The sequence below is a fragment of the Eptesicus fuscus genome, chromosome 10 (assembly GCF_027574615.1).
Source record: "Eptesicus fuscus isolate TK198812 chromosome 10, DD_ASM_mEF_20220401, whole genome shotgun sequence".
Taxonomy (NCBI): domain Eukaryota; kingdom Metazoa; phylum Chordata; class Mammalia; order Chiroptera; family Vespertilionidae; genus Eptesicus; species Eptesicus fuscus.
Window position 1 is genome coordinate 72,581,570 of NC_072482.1, and position 27,710 is coordinate 72,609,279.

Sequence of the window (27,710 nt, forward strand, 5' to 3'; positions counted from 1 at the left end):
TAACCATTTGACAAGGTCAATGCTATAAAACTTTCTTTAATTAAGCTGGCAAGTCATTTAAAGCAGACCGATCAAAAACTGATACTTTATTTTTTAATGTTTTCCCATTGTGTGTCAATCACACAAGCTCACATTCTCGAGAGAAAGAAGTCCTGTGGATCTGACATTTGGGGATTGATTGCAGCATTACCTGAAATGTCTAAATTCAGATCAACTATTACAAGTGACTGTGAACTAAAGAAGCAGTTCAGCTTTAACAACAGCAGTGCTACTGGGTCTCATTGTGGTAAAAGTCCTTTATCATTATAAGGCTTTTTATTTTTCATTATAGTATCCCACACCACAGCTAATTTCTGCAGTCTGTCCAAATTGTTGACCTCCTTGACTGGAAGAAAAACTCTTTATCCAAGAGTTCTTGAGTTAAGTTATCTGTTTCATCACATAGGATGGGACATTGTGATGGTCTCTGGAGTTGACCAGATGATTAAGATACATTTATTGCCATCATCACATGCACGCTGATGTAATGAGTGATGTCTGTGACCAGAGGACCTACGTGAAACACTTCCCAGGTGACTCATGTTTAAAATAATGCAGAATCACTCTTCTGGCGTGTTGTTAACAAATTTGCATTTTCCACTCCAGCTCATTTGGAAATGAGATCCAGGTGCTTCCTTTGGAAGGACACACACAGAGAAATTGGAAAAAAGCCTTATGATGATAATGTGCTTTCCTTCCCTTTTTGCCCTTCAGCATTCATTCATCACCATATGACTGGCTAACATCATTATTAATACCTTCTTATCATTTGACAACAAGCTTCTGGAAGAAAGTGCATGGTGTCAGCTTGCTTAAAAATAACATTGCTTTGCTTGTTCTACTACTCTACATTAGGGGAGAATTTCGATCGCCAGGCCAGCCTTCGGCGGTCTCTAATTTACACAGACACTCTGGTAAGACGACCGAAGAAAGTCAAAAGGAGAAAGACTATTACAGGAGTCCCTGACAACATACAGAAGGAGCTAGGTATGGCTCATCAGAACTGTATTCTGTTGCCCCTCATTGCTGCTCAGCATTCCTATGCTAACCTCATCTGTGATGCTTACGAAATCGATACATTCTGATAGCCATCTGGTGCCCCAAAGGGCCAGCTTCTTTCCTGAATGAGGCACTGGGTACACATCTTAACACCCCATGCAGATGATGTATTGAATTTTGGTGACAAGGTAAGACGAGAAGTCTATATGAAAACTGTTCACTGGGATGGTAGAAATTCATAGCTATGTCATCATCTCTATGCACCTTGAACAGTGGGGAACTGCCACAATGAAATTTACTTTTCATTTAGATTTTAAAGTTTTCATAAAACTGAAAACTCGTTCTAGAACTTAAAGTTACGGATATGGGCTTCCTTAGTTATACTGACAATATCGGTGGCACTGTCATCAAAGAGACAGCAGTGTGGGATAGTTAGTAACTACTAGTATGATGGAAAATAGTCATTTAGGTTGGATAGTGCATTTCTGTACTCCCAGTGAAACAACTTCATAGATTTTGAGTCAGTATTTTTCAACCTGTGATAAAAACAGAAAAAAAAAACAAAAAACTAGCTAGTGGAGAGGTTGTTTACTTCATTATTCACTTACCCATTTGTTTCTGCTTACCTGTATACACACTGTGGATAATCTCTTCATTCTCCTCTTTCTGTCTTCACTTCTCCTCTGGTTTTTAATGGGCCCTTCAGGAATGTCTGCAGAGGCAGCCGGGCAGACTGGGTCCGCACAGGGACTCTGGGGCCAGGCTGCTTGGATTGGGCCCTCCCTCTGCCACTACCTCTCTGGGTGACCTCCGGCTGGTTCCTTCACCGCTCTGAGTCTGCTTTCTCGTTCGAGGGAGGGTTGTTTGCATTTAATGAGTTAATATAAGTGAAGCCCTCGGTATCTGGTACTACTCTGAGCATAAGAGCTGCTATTGTAATTACTATAGGGAACTTAATACTACCTTTCTAGAAATGTGCCTTTCTCTTCAGCCAACCTCTGGACTTATTTCATTATAAGTACTTTCTCACCTGATGTTTTTACTTTTACTACTATTAACGGTTTTACTCTAGAAACTCAGAATTCTTACTTCTGAACTTGCCTCTTCGTTAAAATGAATGGTATGCCTATTCTAGCATTTTGAGGTAGCATTTCAGCTTCCAGGTGCTACAGACACTGTTCCTATGTATGTGTTCCCAGCACCCCTGCCCATTCTTCTTTACCTGACATTTCCTCTTGGACTGCCATTCAGTTCCCAGTATTAGGCTCTGCCTTGCGGACTGCAGCGAGACAAGAGTAGCAATGCTTCGCTTCTGCGCTGGGTAGCTCCATTGACCCAGATGACGTCCAGGTGCTCGTCTTAGCCCATACATGGGGGTTAGAACAAAGGCAAGATGGCACCCCAGGATTGTGAGGTCTGTCTGTGGTTCATGCCCCCACATGCCTCTTTTCTTTTTTTTTTTTTTTTTTTTAGTGGCCAGTCCTCCTGTATCGCTCTTTCAAACTTTTTTTTTTCTCTTTTAGATGACGGCAAATTAATTTGAGAAATTAATATGTACATGTATGTTCAGTAGGTGCTTAATGAGCGAATCTCTTACAGGACTCAGGTAACATTTGTATTTGAACTGATCTTTAAGAGATGTGTCTTAACCAAAAGGAGCAACTTTAAAGATAGACCCTTTGTAAGATAACAAGGCTGATGTTTCAAGGGTAGGCTACATTTTAATTGGCTTTCCAACCAAAATGGCTAGGTTTTGGATGGCTTTGTGCAAAGGGTGTAAGAATAGTTTGGCCCAGATAAAATGCACATACACATTAAGTATTCAGTGTGAATTATCTATATATGCATGTAATAGGAATTCTAGAACCTCAGAATTATGAACGTTTATCATTTTTTTACTGAGCCAACCAGTATGGGCCAATCACTCACTTGCCTCTTTGACCTCACTAGAATGATTTGGCCAGCTTGGTAACTCATATCTTCTGTCGTTGTAATATTTGTTAAATGAATGTTTGAGCCCCTGGAGCTCATGTTTATTTCTCTTTTGCATGTGACATGGAACCACTACTAAGGCTGGAGGAAAAAAAATAGCTTTCCCCATATCATCAATGTTGTGATTGTTGCCAGATGTGCAACAGTTGATGTCATTGCACAGTCAATGACATGACCTGGATCACAGCTGGAGGTCAACTGAGACAGCTATATCTAAGTTAGAACTAGTTAAAAAAAAAAAAAGACAATTAGACAATGACTCTCATTTTTTGTTTTTATCCTCACTTGAGGATATTTTTTTCCATTAGTTTTTAGAGAGTGAAAGAGAGGGTAGGAGAGAGAAACATTGATGTGAGAAAGATACATCGGTTGGTTGCCTCCCACACTCGCCCTGATTAAACTTGCAACCCTGGTATGTGCCTCTGACTGGGAATCGAACCCACAACCCTTTGGTGCATGGGCCAGAGCTCTAACCACTGCGCACACTGGCCAGGGCACAATGACTAGTTTTATAGGTAGACTAGTTGGAAGGAATGGTAGATAGAATAAGGGAAAAATAACATTTGAATACAGTAACATTTAGGGAAAAAATTGAATCATACTTTTTCTTTCTTCATTTTAGGAATTGTCTAGATGTCCTATCCACTAAACACTACCCAGGTTGCCAGGGCTTTGGAGTTTTAAAAAATCTAACCAGAGGTGTGTCCAGAATTAGAGTTATAGTTATATGGGTGACTTCCGGCTGGTTCCTTCACCTCTCTGAGCATATATTATGCTTAATTATATGCAGCTTTTACTTCAAAATCTGTAGATGGTGGGCTCTAGAGACTAGCTAATATACAACACTTTAAAATCAAGGTTGTGATATTTTCTGTTTACTTCCAAAATATATTTGATGACTTATTATTTGTTGCCTTCCATTTAAAAGAATTGGACAAAATTTTAATTTTTTCCTTTAATCTTATCTTAAACATACATTGAAATATATTTGAACACCCTATTGTGAGGTTTCTTTTCTTTTTTAGACTCAGATAGGATTCATTTGTTGATGGAAATTATATTTGGCTATTTCTGGAACTTATCCCAATATGTATTTCCCAAGCAGAAAAAGCCTCATTTAAAGGAATCTTCTTATGAATAATGCCTGATAGTTTGTATTAAAAACATTACTAAAGACCTGCCAAAACCTTTTAAGATTTTCAGTTATACTTGACATGCAATAATATATTAGTTACAGGTGCTGATAAGACTTTTAAAAATCCTATGTAAACCTTAAATAAACTAACTCATAGATTTCTATCTTTGATTACATGTGTTCTTTAAAAATTGAAAACCCCTTATAGTATTATATAATAAGTAAAAGAAAATATACGTAATTATTTCTTTACATTATATTTTTAAATCAGATAAATCCCATCAATATTTTTAGCAGCATCTGATTGTTTATACTTGTTTGTAGTTCTCTTTTTGTAGTCTGGTTTTGTTCTTTAATTCTAATCAATGTAGCATCTGAATCTGTAATATTGTGACACTTTTTATAGTGTGAAAATATTGGAGTACCTGTTTTCGGAATAGAATTTTGGTGGCCCCTCTGTTAAATGATATACGAGTTTTTCCATTTTTAAAGGTCTTTAGAAAAATAGTGTTATTTTCATAAGAAAATTGTACTTGGCTGTAGATGGTAAATAAGTGGCTATATTCTCATTTTCAGAAGCCTAGAATGGTTTCACGTTCAACAATTGTAACCTGAAAGAACAGGACATGATAGCCCTTAGAGACAGTTAAAAATCTACCATTGACCCCATGCAAAAACTACCACAATTTCGGGAAGAAAAAAAAAAAGATATTAAATCCCATCATTGAGTAGAATAGGTATCTTGAATGTTTGGAATCAAACTGCTACAAACTGATAGAGCCATACAAGTCAGGCTCCCTCCTTCTATACTTGTACCAAATGGCAAAACGTGTACCTTTTGTTTCTCTTTTCCGCAAAGTGGGTTTTTCTTCTGTTCCTGCCCTCTTGCTTGCTTCTGCTCTTTCTAAGGGAGAACCTCATATGCCTATGTGTGAGTGTGCGTGTGTGAGTTGGTGTGTATCTTTAGTGAGTGGGTACTTGGCAGAGGGGAAGGAGAAGGAAATGGATCCCGTTGGGTAGAGAGATGAGTACAAAAGTGATTCTCCATCAGCACAGTGAAGGGAAGGGCTTTGTGCTGGGTGCCTGCCTCCACAGGGCGACATCTCCTTGCGGTTTGTACCAGGAACATGGCTGCCATTTTAGTGAAGTGCTTTGCTGTTTGGATGAGCACAAAGCTTTAGATGCACTCGGGGGTTTATGTGGGGTGTGGAGGGAGTGCTCCAGAATCCCACCGCCACCAGTGTGCTTGCCGGGCGAACAGTAGTCCTGGTGGGTGCCCAAGCAGCATCACTCAGCAGGCCCCTGCTTCAGCTCTTTTCGGGTCCTTGTTGGGAGAGAACAGTGTAGCGAGAACTGTGGTTTTGCTACTGATTTTCAAGACTTAATTTGTCCTAATGATGACTCTGCATGAATTGACTTTTTTCTCTGTACATTGTGCCTTCATGATTTTTTTTTTTAAGCTTCTGTTCTTTCCTAGGTACTTGAAATCTAACTGTTATCTACATTTAAGGTGTTTTCTCATCCACGTCCCTCTCTGTTTGGCCTTCCTTGTGCTTTTTTTCTTTTTGTAAAGCTCCAAGAAATGAATAACGCTAATTTGAGGAAACGCTCACTGGATCAGTTCCCGCTGCTTTTTCCCTACCAGAACACAACAGATTGCTGTTGAATTTTGAATGTCACTGACAGACAGATGATAATCGCTTGAGATGGATAATAGAAATGTTTGAAACACAGATGGGCCTATAAATCATTTTTCTTTTCCTTAGGATTTTCTTCTGCCATAGAAATTAATGTAATTAACACTGTTTTATACCCATATCCTTCACAAATGGCGTCTTTGGAGCCCCGTTGTTGAACTGCTACATTCATCTGTCTTTGGAAAAGACAGCCCCTGCGTGACAGATAGATGCTCTGGGCGGGCGCCTCGTGGGTGACTGGCTACTTGGGAATCTTTACAAAACCAAAAGGAGGTTACTTGGAAAGTAAACCTTCCACAGAGCTCTCAGCCTTGATCTCAAAGGGGGTACCTAAGAATTCCATATGCAGCACCTAACCGATAGGAGGGTTTGAAGTACAAATTAAGTACATGAAATTCATAATAAGGGTTTTTATTTTAGGAGCTATTTGGTAACTATTTAAACTCAGGTGCCTACGGGAGGAAAGAAACTAGATGAAATAGAGAAGTGTGTGTGTGTGTGTGTGTGTGTGTGTGTGTGTGTGTGTGTGTTATTTTTAAGTACGGCAGGGTCAGAAGGAGGTGAGGGTTCAGGTGATGAGCTAAGAGACCGAGTTTTAGGTAACGAGCCTCCTTCTGCTTTATCTCCAGCCTCTGGCAGCGGCCAGGATGCTGTTGGTGGCCACTCGGTGTACGCCCCAGACCACTGCTCCACACTAGGGCGGCACGGCGGCTGCCGGTCCGCGGGGCAGCGCTCGGAAACCCGGGACTCCAGCTGTCAGACGGAGGAGGTGAAAGTCGTGCCGCCTTCCATGAGGAGAATCAGGGCCCAGAAGGGGCTGGGCATCGCCGCCCAGATGAGCCACTTCTCAGGCTCGTCCGGGAACATGTCTGTGCTGAGCGATTCTGCGGGCATCGTGTTCCCCTCTCGCCTCAACACCGATGCGGGTTTCCACAGTCTGCCCCGCTGCGGAGCGAGGGCCAGCCTTCAGTCCCTGGATCCCCGGCCAGGCGCCCCGGGCCCTGCGCAAGACCTGGATGGCGCGTGCGGAAACTTAGGGCAGTTAGCGGGTGCCTCAAGGACCGGGACGCTTTTTAGGCCCAAGTCTCAGGAGCTGAGGCACTTGGAGAGTGAAAACAGGGCAAGCCCAGCGTGCGTGGTGTCTCCCCACGGGACGTACAGCACCAGCGTCATCCCCAACGCCACCCTCTCCTCCTCCTCAGAGGTTATTGTTATTCAGACTGCTCAGGGTTTGGGGCAGCCGGACAGTAGGATGGCCAGCTCCGCTTCCCACACAAAGGTGAAGTCCAGAGACCACCTGCTGTCCAGGCACTCTGGGGAAGGCGATCGCCAGTCTCCCGGTGGCACCTGGAGTGAGGGTCCCCCCACCATCCCCTCGCAGGCCTTCGATCCCCACCCTCCCAGGGCAGCCACCCTCCTGGCCTTCTGTGACTCGGCGGTCTCCCTCAACACCCCAGCAAACCAGGAGAACGGGTCCCAAGCCATGGTCTACACCTGTAGAAAGAACCCGAACTTCCCAGCCCACCCCCAGGATGTGGACGGCAAGAGCGAGCCCAGTGACTCAGGAGGCGGGGAGCCCTGGGAATACAGTGCCTCGGGGAGCGGGCGGGCATCCCCCCTGAAGCCTCACCTGGCGACTCCTGGTTGCTCCACTCCTGGAAGTAACCTGAGCAGCTGCAGTTTGGACCACACGCCCCACAGAGAGGGCGCCAGGTCCCTGTATTCAGAGGACCACGATGGCTACTATGCATCTCTGCACCCCGATGCTGGGCACGGGCCTGGGAATCCGTGCAGCGGCAGCAATGGCTTTGGGAACCCCAGGCACAGCGTGATCAATGTTTTTGATGGACGAGCCCCGAAGAACCACCAAGGGGACAAACCCCATTCCCGAAACATCTCCTTGAAGAAAGCCAAGAAGCCGCCCCTGCCCCCCTCTCGGACGGACTCCCTGCGCAGGGTGCCCAAGAAGAACGCCCCGGCCAACGGGCAGGTGCTCAACGAGAGCCTGATCGCCTCCCTCCAGCACTCGCTGCAGCTGAGCCTCCGGGGCCAGGCCGGCCTGTCGCCCTCCCAGAGCCCCTGCAGCGACCTGGAGGAGCCGTGGCTGCCGCGCTCCCGCAGCCAGAGCACCGTCAGCGGGGGCAGCAGCCTGGCCTCCGCCACCGCGCCCCACGGCTGCTGCGCGCCGGGCGGGGTCACGCCGTCCCAGAGCGACACGAGCAGCGTCAGGTCCGAGTACGCGGACCCGTGGGGCTACTACATCGACTACACGGGCCTGCAGGAAGACCCTGCCAGCCCCGGCGGGGGCTGCCCGGCCGGCGGCGGGGCGCCCACGGGCAACGGGCCGCTCGCTCAAGTCCAGGAGGCGTGCAGGGCCGCGGCGCCCCACGTGCCCGGCGGCCCAGCCAAACCAAAGGCCACGTCGCCCGAGAAGTCCCACCGAGTCACCTCCCCCTCCAGCGGCTACTCCAGCCAGTCCAACACACCCACCGCGCTCACCCCCGTGCCTGTGTTTCTGAAGGCCGTGTCCCCCGCCAGCGGGAAGGGGAAGCCCAAGCCCAAGGTCCCGGAGAGGAAGTCCTCCCTGGTGTCCTCGGTCTCCATCTCCTCGTCGTCCACGTCGCTGTCCTCGAACACGTCCACGGAGGGAGGCGGGACGGTGAGGAGGCTGGACTCGGCACCGGCCGCCCTCCTCGCTGTCCCCGCTGTCCCCTCGCCGTCCTCCCCGTGTCCTGCGGACACGTCTCCTTTGCTCCCTCCTCCCCCGCCCTTGGCAGACTCCCCCGAGGGCCCTCCTCTGCCTCGGTCTCCCCTGTTCCCCCCGCCGCCCCCAGAGGTCCTCACGCCCTTGGGTTCTCCTCCCGACTCGTGCTTCCCTCCTCCTCCTCCTCCCCCCCCACCGCCCGGAGCCCCCTCCTGGACTCCCCTGCCCCGGTGCCACCCCCTCCACCGTCTTTGCCCTCCTGCGTCCCCCCTCCTGCCCCACCACTCGACCCCAAGTGGATGAAAGATGCCAGGCCTTCACTCAGAAAGTCCAGCCAGCCGGTCTCCCCCCAGGAGGCCTCCAGACCGCCGGGGGCCAAGGAGGAGGGCGGCCGGCCGCCCCTGCCCCTGATCACCACCGAGGCCCTGCAGACGGTGCAGCTCCGGCCGGTGAGAAGGAACCCGGGAGCCCAGGGAGCACCGCCATCCGAACAAGCATCTCAGGAAAAACGAACTCCGCCTGTGCCCCAGTATCATTTGAAGCCATCTGCCTTCCTGAAGTCCCGAAATAGCATAAATGAAATGGAGAGTGAAAGCCAGCCTGCCTCCGTGACGAGCTCGCTGCCGCCTCCTGCCAAGAGCATGAGTCAGGGTCACCGGGACGGTGCAGCCGAGCGCGGCCGCAGCAGCCCGGGCAGCGCCGGGGAGCCAGAGGCCGGGCCGGGCCCCGGGACCGCCCCGCTCCAGAGGGCCCCCGGGCCTTCGCCCAGCAAAAAGCCACCCCCCATCTCCAAGAAGCCCAAACTGTTCCTGGTGGTGCCACCTCCGCAGAGAGATTTCGCAGGGGAGCCCGCGGAGAACGTGAGTGGAGCGGCGCCCAGCCCCACGAGGGGAGAGGCCCGCGGGCGTGGTGCAGCCCCGGCTGGTTCTGATGAGACGGACTCCGGCAGCTCGGTGCTTGAGGGAGGAGCTGCAGGACCCACGTCCCCAGGCAGGAGGGAAGCCAATGTCCCCATGGTGCAGCCCAGTGCCTCGCCAGCCCCCACGCAGGAGGAGCCAGGCACCCAGAACAGCGCGGACCGCGGGGGCCACGCGGAGGAGAGCTGCCCGGCTCTGCAGGACCCAGGGCGTGAGTCTGGTTTTCTCCCTTGTTCCTCTCCGACCGTGTGCAGCCGAGGCAGACAGGGCTGTGCGTGTGCACGTTAGAGCCAGCAGTCTGGGTTTTCTGCGCTGCCTCACACTCAGCTTGGCATTTTGTGAAATTTTAAAAAATCTAGATCCAAGGGTAGAGCTTACAGAAGGACAGAGAATAGAGGGGTGGAGAGGTGGGGTGGGCGGGGGGTGGTCTGCAGCAGGCTGGGTATTAAATAGCACTGAGTACTCTCCCTTCCCGAGAGCCACAAAGCAATGTTACAACACAATTTAAGAGCTTCCTTCTGAGTTCCAGACTTGAACACAAAAGGAAGAGCTTTGGCTGGCATGCTCCCCGTCCTTATAAAATATCCAACTACAGACCCCAATGCCCGTCCCTGCGGTTCTCACGCTGTCGGGAATGACAGGGAAGCGTACGGGGAGCTTGGCTCAGGACTGAAATTCAAGTCACTTGTGAATCCTGTGTGTGCTTGCTTGCTTCTCCACAGCCCGGGTGCCGGAGACCGAGGCGGCTGGCTCTTCCCCAGAGGTCTTTGACTTCCTTAAGGAGGAAGGGGGTGATGAGGTGATGACCCCCAGTAGACCCCGGACCACAGAAGACCTCTTCGCAGCTATTCACAGGTACCCAAAACTCCTCACGTTTCCTTCTCCTTTTGGAGTCCCCCTCTTCCAAATGGTTCCTCGATTTGTATTTCTTTCTTGAGGTTTCTTCTGTCTCCCAATTAGGTTTCATTAACTGGGTTATTGATTTTTTTCCGTGCGTTTCTACATTTTTATTTCCTCGGACTCCAGTTTCTGTGTTACTGTGTTCCACTAATTTTTATGATGACATGGGGATCAGAGGCTCAGTGTGATGCCTCTGGTCAGCACTGCTCTTGCTGGCCAGGAATGCAGTGTGTCAGTCACCTGACAGGGTATTTAAGAGTTGGATTAGAGCAGCCCCGGTCCAGTCCGGGGGAGGAAGGCTTGTTCTGTGGACGTAAGATGCACAGACTAGCGCTATAGGACAGGAACTTTCCTAATGGCGCAGCGTTGTTGTTGTTTATGTTACAGAAAAACCAGGATTTTATAGTGCAATTTCTTTGGCTGCTTACACGTTTCAATTAAAGAGTACATCTTTTTTAAGCAGGAGCAAAAGGAATTAAATCTACTTGTTTTACTGTATGCTGCTAGTGCCACCTACTGGCATCAGAGATTATTGGGTTTGAAAAAATCAAGAACAAATAGTTTTAAAAGAACTGCCTGTACTATTTATATTTTTTACATGTGGTCACCTTGAGTGAATAGGACTTAACACTGAAGTTTTATTTACTGCCTCATTTTTCTGGTTGTAAACAGCCAAGTACTCTCACAACAGTGACATTGTAAAAACTATATAAAGATTATATATGTGCAAGTGCTTTCTATATAAAACCGTTGCTTCTTCCTAGACTTCTTCACCAGAGTATTTTCAGTTCATTCTTACACATGCCCTTATGCTTCCAAAGTCTTGTATTGCTCTGAATCAAGGCCTCTTTTTTCCCTCCGGAAACAAAAAAATTCCTGATTGTGTGACTAACCTTGTGTATGACCATTTTCCCAATTCTTGGAATAGAACAAAAACGATTGCATGCGATGAAAAGCATAGTGCTGTCTCTACCTGAAATTCCTCATGCAACACATAAACACCTAATTTGGGAGGGAAAAATACAAGCTGGCGAATTAAGGCGTTTGTGAAGAATTGTATTTTTTACCTCTTGGCTCTAGTAATGGTATAACATCCCAACAGACGCCACAGACTGTTCCTTTAACATTGTCTGACTGTTCTCTTTGATATCATCATTAGGAATAAAAAGGTAGCTAGTTACCAAATTATTTCTTGAAACAGGGAAACAAATAATGATGCAGTCTTTGAAATCAACTTTAATGGCATGTCTAGCGGCTTACACAGCTGTTTCTAAGTCTAACCATGCTAGATACATAATAAGCACTCAATAAATATTTTCTGAATTAAATGAAACCAATTGGTATTTAACTGTTTGGAAGTTGTTCCAAGACTCGGCGGCTTTCCTTTAGTCTGGAGTGCACTGGGTTGGTAAATGTGCAGGCGTATGTATTTATGACAGCAGTCCGCAGGGGAGATGTGTTGCCTGGCCGCTCTGTGTACTAAATACTTGGTCTCAGTGAGAACCCAACTGTTGTGGGCCTAAATTACAACATGCTTTCCCTAAAAATATGCCAGAGATCTCTATATTTTATTTTAGCAACCTTCTTGAGGCCCTGAAAAATTTGAGGTTTCTCCTACTAGAGAATTATATCTAGAGCGTAATTATAATTATGTCTACAGCAGATGTAGGAATTGGCCTGTCTGAATTAGCCTATGTGCACATGGTAGCCGTAAAGTCCACGTAGGATAGGATTGCAAAGAGAGAGCAAGGACATGTGCTGGTTTTTATTTTAGCACAGACAATATATTAGCGGACATAATCCAAATCCACCTAAAGTTTGTGATTTTTAGGGCTTTCTTTTATATCCCCTTCCGTACCTAAGCTGATAGTTCAAAGTAAGAATATCTAAATTGAAACACAGCTTTCAAGTTTTAGAATGCAAATAAATTCACTTCAGATTGGAAGCCAGATGGGACATGTAGCACACCAGTTGAGGTGTGAAATTTTTATATTCATTGAAGTAATTAGTTTTCAAGCCAGAGTTAACTGTTTAAGCGCCTTTTACAGCCATCTTCTTTTAAAATACGCACACAATATAAAAGCAGAGAACTCAAATGTTTAGACTTAATTTCTTATTTTAGAGGGCAGCTGTTCTTGGAAAACAACACTACTTTTTATAAATTTCCATCCCTTCTCTTTAATTCTGAATCTGCAGTTAAAGGCCATAGCTTTAATCAAGGATAGCTGTGGGTTGTTGTGTGGCGCTCGGCACATCCTCTTCGTTGAAAAACCAAATAAAAAATGATATCACAAACCAGTACCTGCAAAAATGGGATGAGCAAAGCTGCTTTTGTGGCGGGGGGGGGGGGGGGGGAGGCGGGGAGGGGGCAACCTGTTGAAATTGTGAAGCCGTGTGCTATAAATGGAAAAATACTCCATCAGGTCCCAGTTCTTGTATTCAGCTGTGTGACTTCGCTCTTGAGACCTCAGGCAGCTTCTCTGGTCAGACTAAACCGTCTAAAGTCTTTTCTAGCTCTACAGTTCTGAGATGTTAGTATTTCTATGGTTTCTGTCAGTCGCTCATTAACTTACTCTAGAACATTGCTTTTATTGACAGCTGAGCAGGACCATGAACCTAGATATCATAGGCAGGCTCTGCATTCCCAAAGGGGCTGGTGCCACATCAGGTCTGGCCACCTTTCAGCCTCCAAATTGGGTCCTTACTACTTCCTGTTTTCCACTTTGGTGGCTCCTTTTTGGCCAGAAGCATGGAGAGGACCCTGGGAGCATCAAACCCAGGACGGCCATCATGGCCCACCCTCCTCCATGCCTTGCTGTGCAGGTCACATGACAACAGCACTGAAGCCTGACCTAGAGGCAGGAAGGGAAATTATATTTTCCTAAGTGACACTCAAAGGTTTATTAAGCACCTTCTCTGTGCCTGACATTTTGTGGCTGGCGTTGCATCCATCTGGATGGATAAATTATGTGCTATCTGCTGTTATTCCCCTTTTCCATATAGGAAACAGGATCAGAAATTTTAAGTTGCCCAAGGTAACTGAACAAGGTCGCTTTAAGCAATGGGAGTGAACCCAGGTCCATGTGACTCCACGGATTCTTTGTCACATTGAATCCTCACAAACCTGTGAGGCTGACACCATCATCCCCATGTGACAAGTATGAACGCTCAGGTGCAGCATAGATGAGTGAAGGTCCAAGGTCACACAGCGAGAAGTTGGTAGTCCTCATGTTCAACCCTTGATCTGTGTGTACAGATAGCACCCTCTCAACCTTTCCCTGCTGCATATTCTAGAATTTTATAGCAGAAAAGGAAATACTCCCACATCCTTATTCATCAGATGTACCATGTGTCCTTAAAGCAAGTCCACCTGAACTTGGCTAAAGGGTTCCTGGCGCCCTGAGTTGTTGTTATGAAAAGACCAGCAGGGGGCCACTTGGCCGTCGGCTTTATTATCTCTGACTCACTCTCAGCAGAAAACACATGGAACAGGGAGGTTCTCAGCGACTGAGGCAGGAAACATTTCGCTTTCCCTGAAGGCCCCTCCTCTCTCATACTCTCCCCACAGCCCCCACATTTTCTTGGTCAGCTAGAAGTTCTCTAACATGAGTCACGAAACAGGACATGGTGTGGGAGGTTCGCTTTTGTTTTCTGGACCATTGGACTTCTAGGAGTTGACAAAAGGCCCAGAAAGAGCCAAGGAAGACTGGTTTTATGTCAAACTCTTGTAGAATTGTTCTAGAACCTGAGTGGGGGCCCTTCTCGGTAGAGGGGATAGGGTATTCTGGGAATTGGCTTATCTCTTAGGCCTTTTCATTGCCAGCACCATGAAATCCAATCAGGATTTCTCGGGGAGCGGGCCTAAGCCATCAGTAGGACATCCCCTGAGGGCTCCCGGACTGTGAGAGGGGGCAGGCCAGGCTGAGGGACCCTCCCCCCCCACCCAATCCCACCCCCCACTGCACGAATTTTCATGCACCGGGCCTCTAGTAAGTTAATAATTATAGCTGGGTCATGGGCACACATGGTAAATACAATGAACTATTCTTGTATATGGGTGTTTGGAGGTTTACATAGATGGTGACCTGAAGGTGCGTTCAGATAAGCAGGGTGGTTGTGGCTGACATCCAGTGGCCCATTTGGAATTAGCCTTTATCTTAATGTTTTTAAATCTCAGATCCAAGAGGAAAGTCCTTGGCCGTAAAGATTCAGAGGACGATCACACCAGAAACCACTCTCCCTCCCCGCCAGTGACCCCCACCGGTGCTGCCCCCAGCCTGGCCTCCCCAAAGCAGGTGGGATCGATTCAGAGAAGTGTCCGCAAGAGCAGCACCAGCAGTGACAACTTCAAAGCTCTGCTGCTGAAAAAGGGGAGTCGGTCCGACACCAGTGCCCGCATGTCCGCAGCCGAGATGCTCAAGAACACAGACCCTAGGTTCCAGAGGTCAAGGTCGGAGCCCGCGCCGGACGCTCCCGACAGCCCGTCCAGCTGTTCCCCGAGCAAGAACAGAAGGGCCCAGGAGGAGTGGGCCAGGAACGAAGGCTTGATGCCTCGGAGTCTGTCCTTTTCCGGCCCCAGGTACGGCCGCAGTCGAACCCCACCTTCCGCAGCCAGCAGCAGGTACAGCCTGCGGAACCGGATCCAGAGCAGCCCCATGACCGTCATCTCAGAAGGGGAAGGGGAGGCCACGGAGCCTGTGGACACCAGGGCTCGCCGTGTCCTGGGCGCTGCAAGGGGCTGTTCCCTGGACGGACTGGTGGGGGATGACATGGTTGGGGGCAGCCTGCAGTGTGGCCCCGCAGATGGGACAACCAGTGCCCAGGGCAGGGGCCCATCGGAACAGTGCGGGGGTCCCCTGAGGGAAGCAAGTTAGGGGCAAGAATGGAATCTCCCAGGTGACGTGAGGGAGATGCACAGCCCATCGCTCTAGGAAGCCCGAGGAACCCTTCACTGTCTGCCCAGGGATCCCGCCCGTGTGTGTGCTGTGGACCGGGCGCTGCCATGCCTGCAGTGGATGGGGGTCACTTAGGACTCCCTTGGCACTTGCCCTGTGGCTTAAAAGCAAGTAGAAGCTTAACTTCTGAAAGTGCTTCCTGGGGAAGATTTTTTTTTTTTTTTCTAAATGTTGGGTGTGTGTGAATAGGTGTGTGTATGTGTGCATTTTGAACACTTTTTATGTTTAAAAAAATACACAGACACACAGACAACATGTACAGATATACGAGGGGGAAAAGACACAGTAATGGAGGCTTCTGGGCTAGGTGGTGCTGCTTCGAAAGTCGGTTGTGGAAACGAGTGCGTTCCGGAAGGGAGAGGACCACTCTTCGAGAACGAGGTGGTAGATTTGCTGGTTCTGAGTGCACAGAACACAGGGGTATATGCGCAGGTGTGCTGTCCTGGTTAACCCGAAAGGTGGGGAAAGGGCTACGTGACTAATTGGTTCAGGTACTTTTTTCTGGGGGAAAAAAGGCTTTGTTTCTTTTTTGTAAAAATGACAAACACGTGGGAGTGGAAACGCTGTAGTCGGAGCCTGCTGCCGTGCAGCCACAGACACAACTCTCAGCCCGATTTTTAGAAACGTGGGTAATTTTTAAATGAATTTCCTCCTTTCTCGCGAGGACCTTCGAGAACTGAAATGAGGGTGTGCACATGCAGAGAGGGTGAGAGAAGGCAGAGGAGCGAGTGATACACTGCTGCAATTTGTTTCCTGCTTATGAAATAAACTTATTTTTCAGAATGAAATTTGAAAACTTGCACTACAGAACTGTGGGTGGAGCTTTTCCTTGTACACCTGTTTTTTACCAGAGTTTAAACTTCCATTCGGCGATTTCTTATCACTTCAAACGTCAACATTTGCTAACTTTTGGATATCCTTTTGGTTACACCAAAGACAAAGTTATGGCTATTTTTTTCTTGAACTGCCTGCAGTACCATATCCTCACTGAGAAAGGTTTATCGAAATCTATTATATATTATCTTACTTTGACGAAAATGCTGAATAGCTCTTGTTAGTCTAATAAACTGATAAAAATTGGTAGGGCTTGGCAATGAATTAGCCCTGGGAAATGAGTTTTTAGATTAAAAAGATTTTTTTTTGCATCACGTGGTTTGTGTGTTTTTATATTTTTTATAAATAATTGAGTTAGGTAATTACCTTCCAATCTTCTTCAGTTAGAATTTAACACTTTTAGACATGGGAAAACGTGTGTAAAGTATTTATTTTTATGTCATGTTCTTGTGATCCCTCCCCCCCCATGCCCTCCCAACTGCCATGTACTTGATATGTTGGTGAAATAAAATCGAAGTCTTGTCTTCTTCATTAGAGGGACCTAAGGTGGCAGTGCTGAGATGCTTAGATTACATACAAGACAGCTGCCTAATGTCATCTTCCCTGATGTGAACATATCATCTCAAAGTTGGACCTCACAGGCCAAATCATCATAAGGTTCAGATGCCCACTTTAGACACATCTTCGAGACAAAAACAAAACAAAAAACCAACCCTAAAGAATTAAGGCTCCTTCCATTCTCTGAAAAAAACCAAACACTTCGTTTCACACAATAGAAATCAAGACCCGGCATTTGGCCAAAAGCAAAGGATTTTTTACCTGTTGGAGCAATTGTCTAGTACATTGGGAACAAGGATTTTTTTTTTTTCTTCTTAATTTTAGAAAAGTAGTGTTGGCTTTTGGATATGAAATCTCATAGATACCTAGAAAAGATTAGAATGTACATGGCTATCAGAACTTTAACTTAATATACAAATCATATATGTTGAGGGTAAGATAAGCAACATCAACACTAATTATAAAACTTTTTTAAAAACCCCATTTTTAAAGGAAAATATATTAGGTTTTTTAATTTGCTTGGAATAAAACAATTGCAAAGGAAATATTTGGACATTCTTTTTGTGAGTACATGGGTTTTTGAATAAAGTGCAGAGCTGCTGAGTGCTTTGCTGGATGCAAACGGAGGAGCAGTGAAGACCAGACGGTGCCCGTGGGAGGTGGGACCCAACAGAGAGGAGTTAGAACATCCCAGACTCTGGATGGTGCCATCTCAAAGGACATCCGGGAAAACAGCTCTAAACGATGTGCCAGGGACTTCGGAATAAAATGCAAATAGTGTATTGACTGATAGTTCAGATGATGTGATGTGGAGAGATGGATGACACACAGGGAAACAAGCATTCCTTCCTGAACCATAGGGCATCTTTAGTTTTACGGCTGTATTCCTCGGGGCCGGCCACAGTTAACAGAGCAGATCATACTGAAACACTCAATGAGGGTAGACTGGACCCTTCCTTCTACCCTGAGGCCTTAAGTGCCAGGTAGTCCTAGACAGAAGCCCCAGGCCTAAATGATTTCCACTCCAGTATTTCTAAAAGTTGGGAGAGAAACCAATACCTATTTGGATTGTCCGTTGGAAGCAGCCTCAACTTGGGCCTGATTTCTGCCCTCCTGTTTCTGAAGAATATTGATCGAAGCCATTGCTTCTCGTGTATGGATGCGTCTCTCTGTTTGTGGAGGACCACAATGACAGGAAAGAAAGGTGGTGTTTCTGTCTCTCTCTCTCACTCCCCACCTACCACCACACCCAGCTCTGGTGGCCTCCTGGGAGGACAGGTGAAGCTGGGATTGGCCTTATTTGGTCTGAATGTGTTTTCTGTCCATTAAGTGAATATGAATAATTATGTGTATTGCTGCGATTCTGTCATGAAATGAGCAAGGCAGGATACTTTACTTGGGCAGCTATTAGGATATTGTTGGGGGTGGCAAGTTTTGGATAAAGCATGGACCTGACTTTTGAGGTCTCTTTTTCTGTAATAAGCTATTCAGTTACTATAATCTAGTTTCTTTCAGAGAGTTGCTTTAAACTACCTTCCACACAGGCCCACCTTTATTTACAGAATAAAGACTAGAGCAAATCTGTAGTAAATCTGTAGTTGTGTGTTCAGCAATGGGGAAAAAAAAAAGCCCTTTATTAAATACATCTCATGTCCTAGATGAGGATGAGGGAGTTCTAAGATAGAAAACTGCGGATGAGATATCACTAAGGAACTTCAAACCTAGGGAAGAGAGGCATCAACAATGGACTATCCTGTAAAACAGATCGGTGAGGGAGTAGAGGAAAGGGAAGAACATTCAGGGCAAATCCTGCCGGGACCCCAGCCGGCACGCATTCTCTTACCAACAGAACACGTGGAATTGGTTCAGGCTGGCAGTGCGCCCACCTGGAACACCAGACCCCTCGCCCCCACTGTTGTCTGGGAAGTTGCTTTCCTCATGCAGGTGCCATTCCTCTTGTGGCTTCCTTCCCCCTCCTCTCCCTAGAACGGTGGGAAGCTGGAGGAGGAACCGTGCTCTTGCAAACTCTGAAGCTCCAGTAAGGACGGAAGCCACAGGGTGTGGAAGGCAGAGGAGACTGGTCCAGTGAGAACACCTTGGGCTGTCCACCTCCAGGCTCACCGGGTAAGTATTTTTCACTGACTTTGCAGGAGAGGGAGATGGTTCTCAGAGGAAGATGTCACGGCTTCTGACTAGGGGGGTGGGCAAGGCATTGGCTGTGGTGAACCGGAGGTAAGACTGCACAGGTGAGGAGGATCTCACCAAGCATAGGGAGTTGGCAGAAGAAAGTCATTCCAGACTGAAGAAATAACCTGAGCAAGGGCACAGAGCCAAAGTGTTTAGAGGAAGCCGTGTAGCTAAAAGAAGTCTCAAGTAAAACAGAATGGGGCGTGATACTGGAATGGTCACCTGGAGTAAGAATGTAGAGGGCCTGGGATGTCATTTTAAAAAAATAGGATTTTGTTTTGTAGTATGGGGGAATAACAAAGGTTTTTAAGAAGGGAATGATGTAACTTGGCTGGGTTCTTAGCCTTGTTTACAAGCTACACGTTCCATTGGTGGGCTGTGGTCAGTGAGAGTGATTAGAGTGTGTGGAGAGGGAGAGCCTGATGAGGAAAGGAAAGGAAGGGCTAATCAGTGGAGCACGAATTAGACCAACAGCAAAGGTGCAAGGTTTAGCTTAAGAAAAAGTCTAGACATGAATTCCCTACAGATACGAGAATAAAAATCTCAAAAGAAAAGTTGACATAAGGGATACCTTGTAATCATGCAACCTACATACATCATTATAATAACTGACTCACTGCCATGAAAATTACTCTCGGATTGATCAGGGCTGGAAAATGTTTTGCTTTATGCATTATGGGAGAGGAAGGGAAAATGGGATACCTGGATTTCAATAGTATGAAATTGCTTTTTTATTGAACATGTTTCAGATTACAACAATATCTGAGTGACCAGAAATATGCTTCTCTTATTTAAAGTGATATTTATTGCATAAGAGATGCCTATTTTATATAGAACTGTAGGGGAAGTGTTAGAAATAGTTACCTCTTACCAATAGAGGCTGGTATTGTGGACATTCGTCAGGAGGGCTGGAAGGTAGTCTCTAGTTGGGGATGGTAAATGAGCTAAAAAAGAATTTTTGTGTCTTTTTGGCAAGCATAAACATGCAAAGAATCAATTGTCAGTGTAAACACATTACCTTTGGAAAATAATTGCCTGGGATTTTAAAATTTATACCCATAATAATTCCAGAACCAGAAATCCAGCTTGTTTTCTATCAAAAATTAGTCTAAAATGTATGTCTGAAGTTATCATCATGAGATTATGCATGTGATATGCAAGAACGCCTCCAGACGGTCGTAGCCCACTCTTGACCGCTACCTGCCAGTGGGGCATAGTGGTTAACAGCATGGACCGAGGAGTTGGCTGCCTGGGCTCCAATCAGCCTCTGTCCTTAGTTTCATCTGAGGTATGTGACCTAACATCTGTGCCTCAGTGTCCTCACCAGTAAAATAGAGATGATGCAATGTGGCACACAGCATTGAATTTGGTAATTCAGGTAAAGCACTTGGGATGATACACCTGGAAGACAACCCATAGCTAACTGTAGGTATGTTAGTTGATTGTATCCAGGTTAGGGAGATCAATTTTAAGAGATAGTATATAATGTTGGGGTTGAAGGGACCTTAAGCATCCTCTGGCCTCACCCTCCCATCCATTGGATACTCAGGTCTCCTATGCAAATGATCATGTGGTCCCCGCTTAAACCACCCAGTGCTGGGAAATGGAACAAGTGGCATTCATGGGCAGCTCTAATTATTGGAAGTTACTGAGGTCCAGCTTGCCACGGTCATCCTCCAGGAGCCCACAGCAAAGCTAATGCCCTAACCCCCGACAGGCTTCTAGGCACCTGAATGTGACACCTTCCCAGGACAAGCAGTTTCCAACACAGGTGACAATGTTAACCTCCTTGATTTTGGAGCATCCCACTCTTTTATTAGTCACTTTTACATGACCTCCAGAAAGATGACATGAAATCACTTAAAAATTCAAGTGAATTTTAAAATTATATGTTTGTATACATTTGTTCAGGAAAAAACATACCTTTACTTAATATCAAAATTGGATAGGAAGTCCCTAATCTTATAAATTTAATCTTTGCCACAAAATATTATCAAAACTTTTGGGTACTGTGTGAGTTTGGGCAGATGGGGAGGAGGAATCAACAGAAGGTAACAGCAGCTGCAAAAGACAGTTTAATTCTTTGTGTCCAACCCTAACTTCACCTCTCTACGCTGGACAGTCCAGTAGTGCCACACAAGGTAAATCTTTAACATTTTTATTGCTACCATCTGGAGGGGATAACATCCAATTGACACGAATCCAATAGGAAAAAGCAACATGATTATGATACAGAGAAGAAGGGGAAGTAGCATGACATTTCCCTGGAGCCTCATAGAACTAAAGACCACCAGGACTATGACAATTTCCATGTTCATAGAATGTTGTCCCCTATTATCTGTGTATCCTGATAAAGCTTCAAGCATTAAAAAGGCACATTGGAAATAGGCTCAAGTCATATGTGTACTCTCAAGGAGAAGATACTAGACACACATTTTACTTCTAGGTGTGTTGATGTCTATATTAAAGTTCAGCCCCTGGCAATGCTATTTCTTTTCATTTTCTTACTCATTTTCTTTGGAGGGTTCATTTTTCTGAATCAACCACACTTCATTATTTCTATTAAGCAAATTGAAAGGACTGTTGTAGCCTGCAGTGTAGTAAACCTTTTCATCGAAAACTTTTCCTTCTTCCCTCAAAACGCTTGCTAATGTCAAAAGTTGTTCTTGATTCTTTTGGGCGCTAGAGAATCCATCGAAAGACCTACAAAGGAACGTAAATAACCATGAATGGGTTTAGTACCGACGCTGTCAGTCTGAAAAGAAAAGCAGGAGCTGATACAATGAAGTTGGATAAAGCCGAGTTTCAAAGCTCCACCTGCTCAGCCCCTGAACCCAGCAATCCCTTCCTCTAGTTCCCGGTCTCAGTGTCATCTCCGCACACAGAGGAAGGAGAACCAGGAGGAGGGATCCGGGCCATCCGCTGGCAGGCAGATTTGGAATTCACACTTCCCATCCTCTAACTCTGCTTCTCAAACTTTAATGTGCACACAAATCTTGCTAACATGCAGATTCAGGAGGTCTGGGAGGGGCTCTGAGAGTCTGTACGGTTTCTAACTAGCTCCTAATGATGCTGCTGGCCGGAGGACCACACTGAAAGCCACTCAGAAGCCTCCCTTCCAGACTTGCAATTTTCTCTAGAACATTTTGCCTTTCTTCCTCTCCTTGGGCAAAGGACAGGCACTAATTGATGGATGAATATAATGTAGTTTTGACCCTGTTAACTTACAGTCTGAAGCAAGAGACAAACATTTTGGTGGCTCCCTCTCTAAAGCTTGAGAAGAGATTTAACAGAGACAGGACCAAAGTGCTTAGGGACACTGAGCACATGATTAAATCAAGATCAGGGCTGTGAACTGAGTTGGGTCTGGAAGGTAGGGTGTTTTGCTGGGCAGAGGAAGGGGAGGGATACGAAAAAGAACAGAAGTCCCGAACTGCAAAGTGTTTTCACAGTGAGGCACAGCGTGTGGGCTCAGGAAGGTGTGGCTCAGCCGGAAGGAAGAACCTCATATATCATCATCCTAAGACCTTTGGAGATTATTCTTAAAAGGACGTTGAGCAGAAAAGTAACTTGGTCAGATCTGAGTGAGATACATGGGAGGTTTGGGATGGGAAAGAACAGACAGCCAAAGTATTTAAATTAAAAAGAAAAGCAAGAGCTGGGAAAGTGAGGAAAAAGCTCTGGCCAGTGTGGCTCAGTTGGTTGGGTGCCATCCTGTGCACTGAGAGGTGGCATGTTCAATTCCAGGTCAGGGCACATAAATGGGGTATGGGGCTTAATCCTCTGTAAGGGGATGGTGTGTGTGTGTGTGTGTGTGTGTGTGTGTGTGTGTGTGTGTAGGAGGCAGCCAACCAATTGTTTCTCTCACTCTCACTCTTTCTCTAAAATCAATAAAAGCATATTTGTTAAAAAAGAATTTTTTTAAAAAAAAGTGGGGAAAAATAAAATTTAAAGCATAGATTTTAAAGTATAGAAGCAAAAATATCCTGAGATTAAATCATGACAGGACACAGACTTAGCTGAGTTGCTGACTTGTAAACATGATGAATTTGATTTTGAAGGTTAAGAATAGGAAACACAGGTAACCAAACATGTTCCTAATACGCCTTCTTTAGCATAAGTTTTATTATCAGTGTGCCAATGGAAAGGATCAGTCCTACCCTTCTTCAGATAAGATGTAAGCTCTCAAGGGTACAAACCAAACCATGTCTATTTTACTCAACAATGTCAGACACCTAGAATCATTCCTGGCGTGCAGTCTCCTTTAAATCCTTGTTGAGTAAGTGTAGGAATCTATGTGCACACCTGTATACAAGACATTGAAGATAAATTGATAAAACTGTACTATAATTTTCAGCATGTTGACTGATAATAATTCTGAACCACGTGTTAAGAAATAGTTTGTCTTTTAAATTATTTTCTTTAATAATAGCCAACTCTTGGTATGTTCTACCTACAGGAAATTTGTTTTCAGGTCCTACTTCTTCTGTGAAATCAAATCTTGAAGCCTCTAATTAGAAATCACCTTCTCTTCTCTGAATACATATTGTTCTACAAGATCTATCCATGCTCTATTCCATAAGCAAACACACCAAGCCTCCCCCCACACACCTGCCTTGCTTGGAGCTGAAGGATATGGACAGAGTAAGTTATCACAGCCGAGGTGCCATTCTAAGTCCTAGAGGATGGCCGTGGGCTCTCCAGAAAGAGAAGAAAGAGGAAGCTAGAACTAGAAGTCATGCCATGTTCTAAGTATTTTATGTACATTCACTTGTTTAATCATGGCAACCCTATGAATTAGGTAGGTGCTTTATGATTATACACAGTTTCCAAATGCAGATATTTGGGGCAAAGGAAGTCTAGGAACTTGGCTGATGTCAAAGGTAAAGAGATGTGGAAGAACATTGCCTGCTCAGGGAAGAGTGGGAACGTCAGTGGAACACAAAGCGTCAGGGGAGACAGGGTCGGGACACATTATAAAAGGCACTGTGTGCAATGTGACTGAACAACTCAAATTTCACCCTGAAGCAAGAAGAAACCAACAAAGACTTCTGAATGGAGTAACAGGTTGGAGCTTTTGTTGCTGTTGTTATAAGAAAAGCACGAGTTTCCAGTGTGGGGCAAGAGAGGAAGAGACTGGTGGGCAGAGAGAGTAGCTGGGAGGCTACTGAAGTGGAATAGTCAAGATCTGAGCTCAGTAGACATGGGAGTATCTACCTTGTCAGGCAGGCACTGTGCTCAGCAAAGTATGACTGAGGTGTGGCCCCCGTAAGAGGAAGACTGAGGACGTAACAATGAGGAAGGACAGAGGGGAGCAGAACCACAATCCTTTCTGAGGGGAAGGGGCCAGATCGGGAGACCAGTTGTCAGGGGAGAGGGTGATGGCCATGGAGGTCCTTGCTGGGGAGGCTGTCAGGATGTGAAGGCCCTTGACTCACACAGGCACTGTAAGATCACTGCCCACACAAGTTGGGAATTGGGGAAAGGCTTGTTATTAGAGCTGTTCAGTTTGAGCCCCACCCCTATCCCACATGGAAAAGTCCAACAAGTAGGGAACTCGGGCTGGAGACATTAAATTTGAGAGCCATTCGACACAGGTATTTGAGGCGTTGTGAATAGATCACCCAGAGCAAGCCTGCTATGACATGAGCATCAATAACAGGCATCAACAGTGATTCTTGGGGTGGGGAGTGGACGAGGAGGAGAGGAATGACAATAGAGCAACACTGAGTTATAGGATGGACAAGTATCAGGGAACAGACTGGTCAGCACGCAAAGGCTGCAGAGAACCCTGGGAAGGGACTGTTATGTAACAAACGCAGGTGCACTGTGGAAGGTGGCAAGAGCAGTTCCATGGAGATGGTGTGGGCTGCAGCAGACGGTGGTGATTTGAGGTGTACGTGGGAGGTGAGGAAGCAGAGACACAGATTCCTGTAACAGGTTGGTGGTAAAAGGAGGGAAAGGGACTCCAATATGAGACTATTATCATGTACTGTGATAAAATTTCAACAGAGAATTTAATATAAGACATGAGTGCCACCGGTATTAGAAGTCTGAAAAAGTAAAAACGAGCCCGTAAACTAGCAGAGGGAATAACCCTCAGGAGGCAGCAGCCATCCCTTGTGCTGGGGAACAAAAGGAAAGAGTTTGGGGTTATCAGGACCCAGAAGTTGGGAGTTAAGGTATTTTTGTTCAGGCTTAACTAGATGGCAGGTAAGCTTATGCTTTTGGGGGTAGGGGAGATAATTTTGCATTGCGTCTGATTTGTGGAAGGTATGCAACAGACTCTGCATTAACTGAATTGATTAGATTTTGCAACAGACCCTTGGTAACCTATACAAAATAAGCCAGCGGGAAAACGCCGTAAAAATGCATTAGACTGTCCTTGTGGAAGGGTGAAAAGCCTCCTGAAATTGCATCAGAGCTAAACAGAGTGCAGGACGGTGAAACCAGCAGCCAGCAGGGCTATAAATTACCTACCACTTACCGCACAAACACAGTCATAGCGGCTCTGTCTTCAATGAAGACATCCGACTCTGAGGGCCTCGGCGGATCAGATTGCTGCTCTGAGGGGACATACAGGGAAACGGTAATGGTAGACTCGCTGAAAGGACCTGAGCCCGGCTCCACGTAGCTCATCACTGGAGCTGTCATCTTCATTTTCATCTCTGTGCCATAAAAAGACATATTTAAACACAAAGGAGATCGTGAAAGCAAATGCAGGGAAGTTATCACTACTTTTTAAACTTCACCTATTGTTTTGTGGTCTGAGTGTCTTGATTTACTTTATGCTATTGGCATAAATACAGGGAGAGGCAAAAGCAGTGTTACCGTTGTGAGTGTGCAAAACAGAGTTGATCTTGCATTATTTATTAATTATTGTATTATTTTCCATGCAAACATCTGCCATCTTACTTTTGCCCCACCCTGTATTTACCTTTAAGATAATTCCCATCGTTAAAAAGTAAGACCAAAGTGACTCAATTATCCACTGCCCAAGTTAAGCGCTTTCTGTACTATTAATATTTTTGGTTACTACCTTCTAAAGGTTTAGGGATAGCAGGGAAGATGAGAGATCACATCGTCCAGTCATTCTTTATTTTTACAATTCGGAAGCTGAAGCCCCATTGGCCAAGTGACCTAGTGGGATATAAACAGCCTCAGAGCCAGAACCACAAGCTCAGTCTTGAGACTCTGGGTCTTGTGTTCCTCCTTCTGACCTGCCTCCTGATGTCCCTCACCCACCAGTCCAGCATCAGCCATAAAAGGGACTTAACACTAGTGACAGAGAGGCCCAGCTCCTCCAGAGGAACACAGTCAAGGATGAGAGGCTGAAAAACAGTAAGTCTCTGTTGATCTGGTTATTTTTCTATCCTAAATTGTACTGCTTTCATAAGCTAAAACTCAAGAACAAGCCAGGGGACTCAACCACCATGTCCAATGACAAGGAAGACTGCCCTCACCTTGCTCGTTTTTGCCTTGAACGTAGCTGGTCAGCCTGGTAAAGCCGGTCTGGATGGCAGAATCCCAGTCCATTGACTCCACGGAGGTGCTGACCCACTTGGCTGGTCCATAGTGTCGGGTCTCGTAGCTTTCGGGCTGACATGGAACAGAAAGCTTGAGGAGGCCATTCTAAAAAGGCAGGACGCCAGGTGCTACAGTGCCGGGGCCTGGGTTTGGGTCCTGTTGAGGGGCTGCGGCCCCTTGGGTCGGGCCGCTGGGTCCGGCTCCTTAGGGCCGGGCAGGGCCCCTCCCCCTCGGCTCCCACCCTGCGGTTCTGGGCTTTCTCGGCCCGGCCCCGCACACCGGGCTGCCGGGGTGGGGGATGGGGATGGGGATGGGGATGGGGATGGGGGTGGGGGTGGGGATGGGGGTGGGGGTGGGGATGGGGATGGGGGTGGGGGTGGGGATGGGGATGGGGATGGGAAGTCAGCCCAATTCGAGTTAAGAACCAGCATCCTAAGGGCTCCTCGGCCCGGAGGGTCCCACCTCGGCTGGGGGACAAGTTGATTCTTCCTTCCCCTCCCCCTCCACCCCCCCCCCCCCCCCGCAAAGCAAAGGAATTGAGACGTGGCCAGTACCTGGGCTGTGGCTCCCCGACAGAATTTTCCCGTTTGTTCAGGGGCTCAGACCATGTTAAAATTGTACTTTTTCCTTAAATATGTGGGAGTCTCCAGCCTCACTATACAAATCAGCTTGAAGACCGCCCCCCCCCCAGCCCCCCAAACCCGTCCGCACCCTTAATGCCGCGGGAGGCTCCTACCTGGGCGCCCGAGTCCTCCGGGACCTGCCAGCCCGGCGTCTCCACCGCCGGGGCCTCCGCGCCCTCGGCCGCCCCGGGCCCCGGCTCCAGCACCTCGGCCATGGGCGGCGCCGCTCCGGGAAGGGGCTGGTGTGCGCCGCGCGGGCCGCCGAGGTCCCGAGTCCCCGCCCCGCGCCGCCCGGCGCTGCCCAGCCCCGCGGCCGCGCGCCCCTCCTCCCCGCCGCGCAGGGCGGCCCCCGAGTCCTCCGCACCCCGCCGCGCCTGGGCGGGAGGAGACGCTGTGACCTCCCGGGACCCGACTCCCACCCTGCTGGGTCCCTTCCGCAGGGTGAGGCTGGGGACCGGCCTGCAGGGCCGCTGGGGTTGGGCGTTCTTTGGCGGCCCCCCCGCCCGCCGCCCGTGCGCTTTAATGAACAGGCAGGCAGAGGTGTGCGCTGTGGAGCCAGAGCGGCTGGGGTTGGAGAAGGACCGCGCAGCGGGCTGGCGGGGTTTCTGGTGGAACCGGTTCGGGAATCTCTCCCAAGGCCCCA

At 47.1% G+C, this 27,710-nt stretch overlaps 2 protein-coding genes across 2 annotated transcripts in view; one reads left to right on the forward strand and one right to left on the reverse strand.

Moving 5' to 3' along the window:
- Positions 1-16,483, forward strand: part of NHSL1 (NHS like 1) — a 91,451-nt gene extending 74,968 nt beyond the window's left edge. Inside the window, 4 exon segments of the mRNA XM_054722624.1 lie at positions 6,492-8,743; positions 8,746-9,694; positions 10,206-10,338; positions 14,561-16,483. Coding sequence (XP_054578599.1) covers positions 6,492-8,743; positions 8,746-9,694; positions 10,206-10,338; positions 14,561-15,257 — 4,031 coding nt within the window. The 3' untranslated portion in view covers positions 15,258-16,483.
- A 4,496-nt stretch (positions 16,484-20,979) lies between these two features.
- On the reverse strand, positions 20,980-27,555 carry HEBP2 (heme binding protein 2). Its single transcript, XM_054722625.1, has 4 exons — positions 27,181-27,555; positions 26,381-26,516; positions 25,405-25,585; positions 20,980-21,620 (listed from the first exon to the last, which is right to left on the reverse strand). The coding sequence occupies exons 1-4, from the start codon at positions 27,280-27,282 to the stop codon at positions 21,422-21,424; spliced, it is 618 nt and encodes a 205-aa protein (XP_054578600.1). The 5' UTR covers positions 27,283-27,555; the 3' UTR covers positions 20,980-21,421.
- Positions 27,556-27,710: the final 155 nt, after the last annotated feature.